Here is a 641-nt window from a genome sequence, read left to right on the forward strand (position 1 = left end):
TGGCTGTGGGGAGTAAAGGTCAAGAGCCGATGCCTCTGTGCAAGTGGGAAAAACATTTCGTAAGGTGTGCAAGTGCAGTATTTTCTCTCCCTTTGTGACAAAAAGCAGGGAGAAACGGTTTCACCACGGTCGCCCCTGGCGAAGTGCTAAGGCTGGCCCAAGGGGAGGTGGAGAGCTGTCCCCGAGCGCAGCTCCCCGAAGATGGCAGATGCCCCGAGAGCCCTGGAGCGGGGTGCCTCCGCACCGGGTCTGACAGCCCAGAGCCCGAGAGGGAGGGTGGGTGATGGAGAGGGCCCCGCAAGCCATCGAGCGCCGGGCAGGGCCGAGCAACGGCCATGAGGCGAGCGCAACGGCTGTCAACCCGCGCTGGCGGGGTGTGAGGCGCAGAGGGCGGCCCCTCGCTCAGCGTTTTGGGGTGTTTCTTCTCTTTCCTTGGGTGTTTGTTAGCAAACCGCCGGGGAGGGACTTGCAGACTTTTCCCTCGCTTCACGGCTGCCCAGAAAGGGTGGCCGCAGCGGGACACCGCTGGGTGTAACTGCCCTGCCTCACGGGGAACTCGCTCGCTCCGGGAGCGGGGCCAGGGGCTTGTTTACTGCTCTCCCCGCCTCGGCTGGCGAGGGCAGCGTGCGGTACCTGTGTCT

General features: G+C 64.4%; 1 protein-coding gene across 1 annotated transcript in view; it reads left to right on the forward strand.

Annotated features, from left to right (window-relative positions):
- Positions 1-283: 283 nt before the first annotated feature.
- SLC16A10 (solute carrier family 16 (aromatic amino acid transporter), member 10) overlaps positions 284-641 on the forward strand; it is a 76,063-nt gene continuing 75,705 nt past the window's right edge. The window contains exons 1-2 of the mRNA XM_010561679.1: positions 284-376; positions 448-629. Of these exons, the coding sequence (XP_010559981.1) occupies positions 284-376; positions 448-629 (275 nt within the window). The remainder of the gene's footprint in view (positions 377-447; positions 630-641) is intronic.

Source organism: Haliaeetus leucocephalus, unplaced genomic scaffold (genome assembly GCF_000737465.1).
Source record: "Haliaeetus leucocephalus isolate CR32 unplaced genomic scaffold, Haliaeetus_leucocephalus-4.0 Scaffold149, whole genome shotgun sequence".
NCBI classification, from domain to species: Eukaryota; Metazoa; Chordata; class Aves; order Accipitriformes; family Accipitridae; genus Haliaeetus; species Haliaeetus leucocephalus.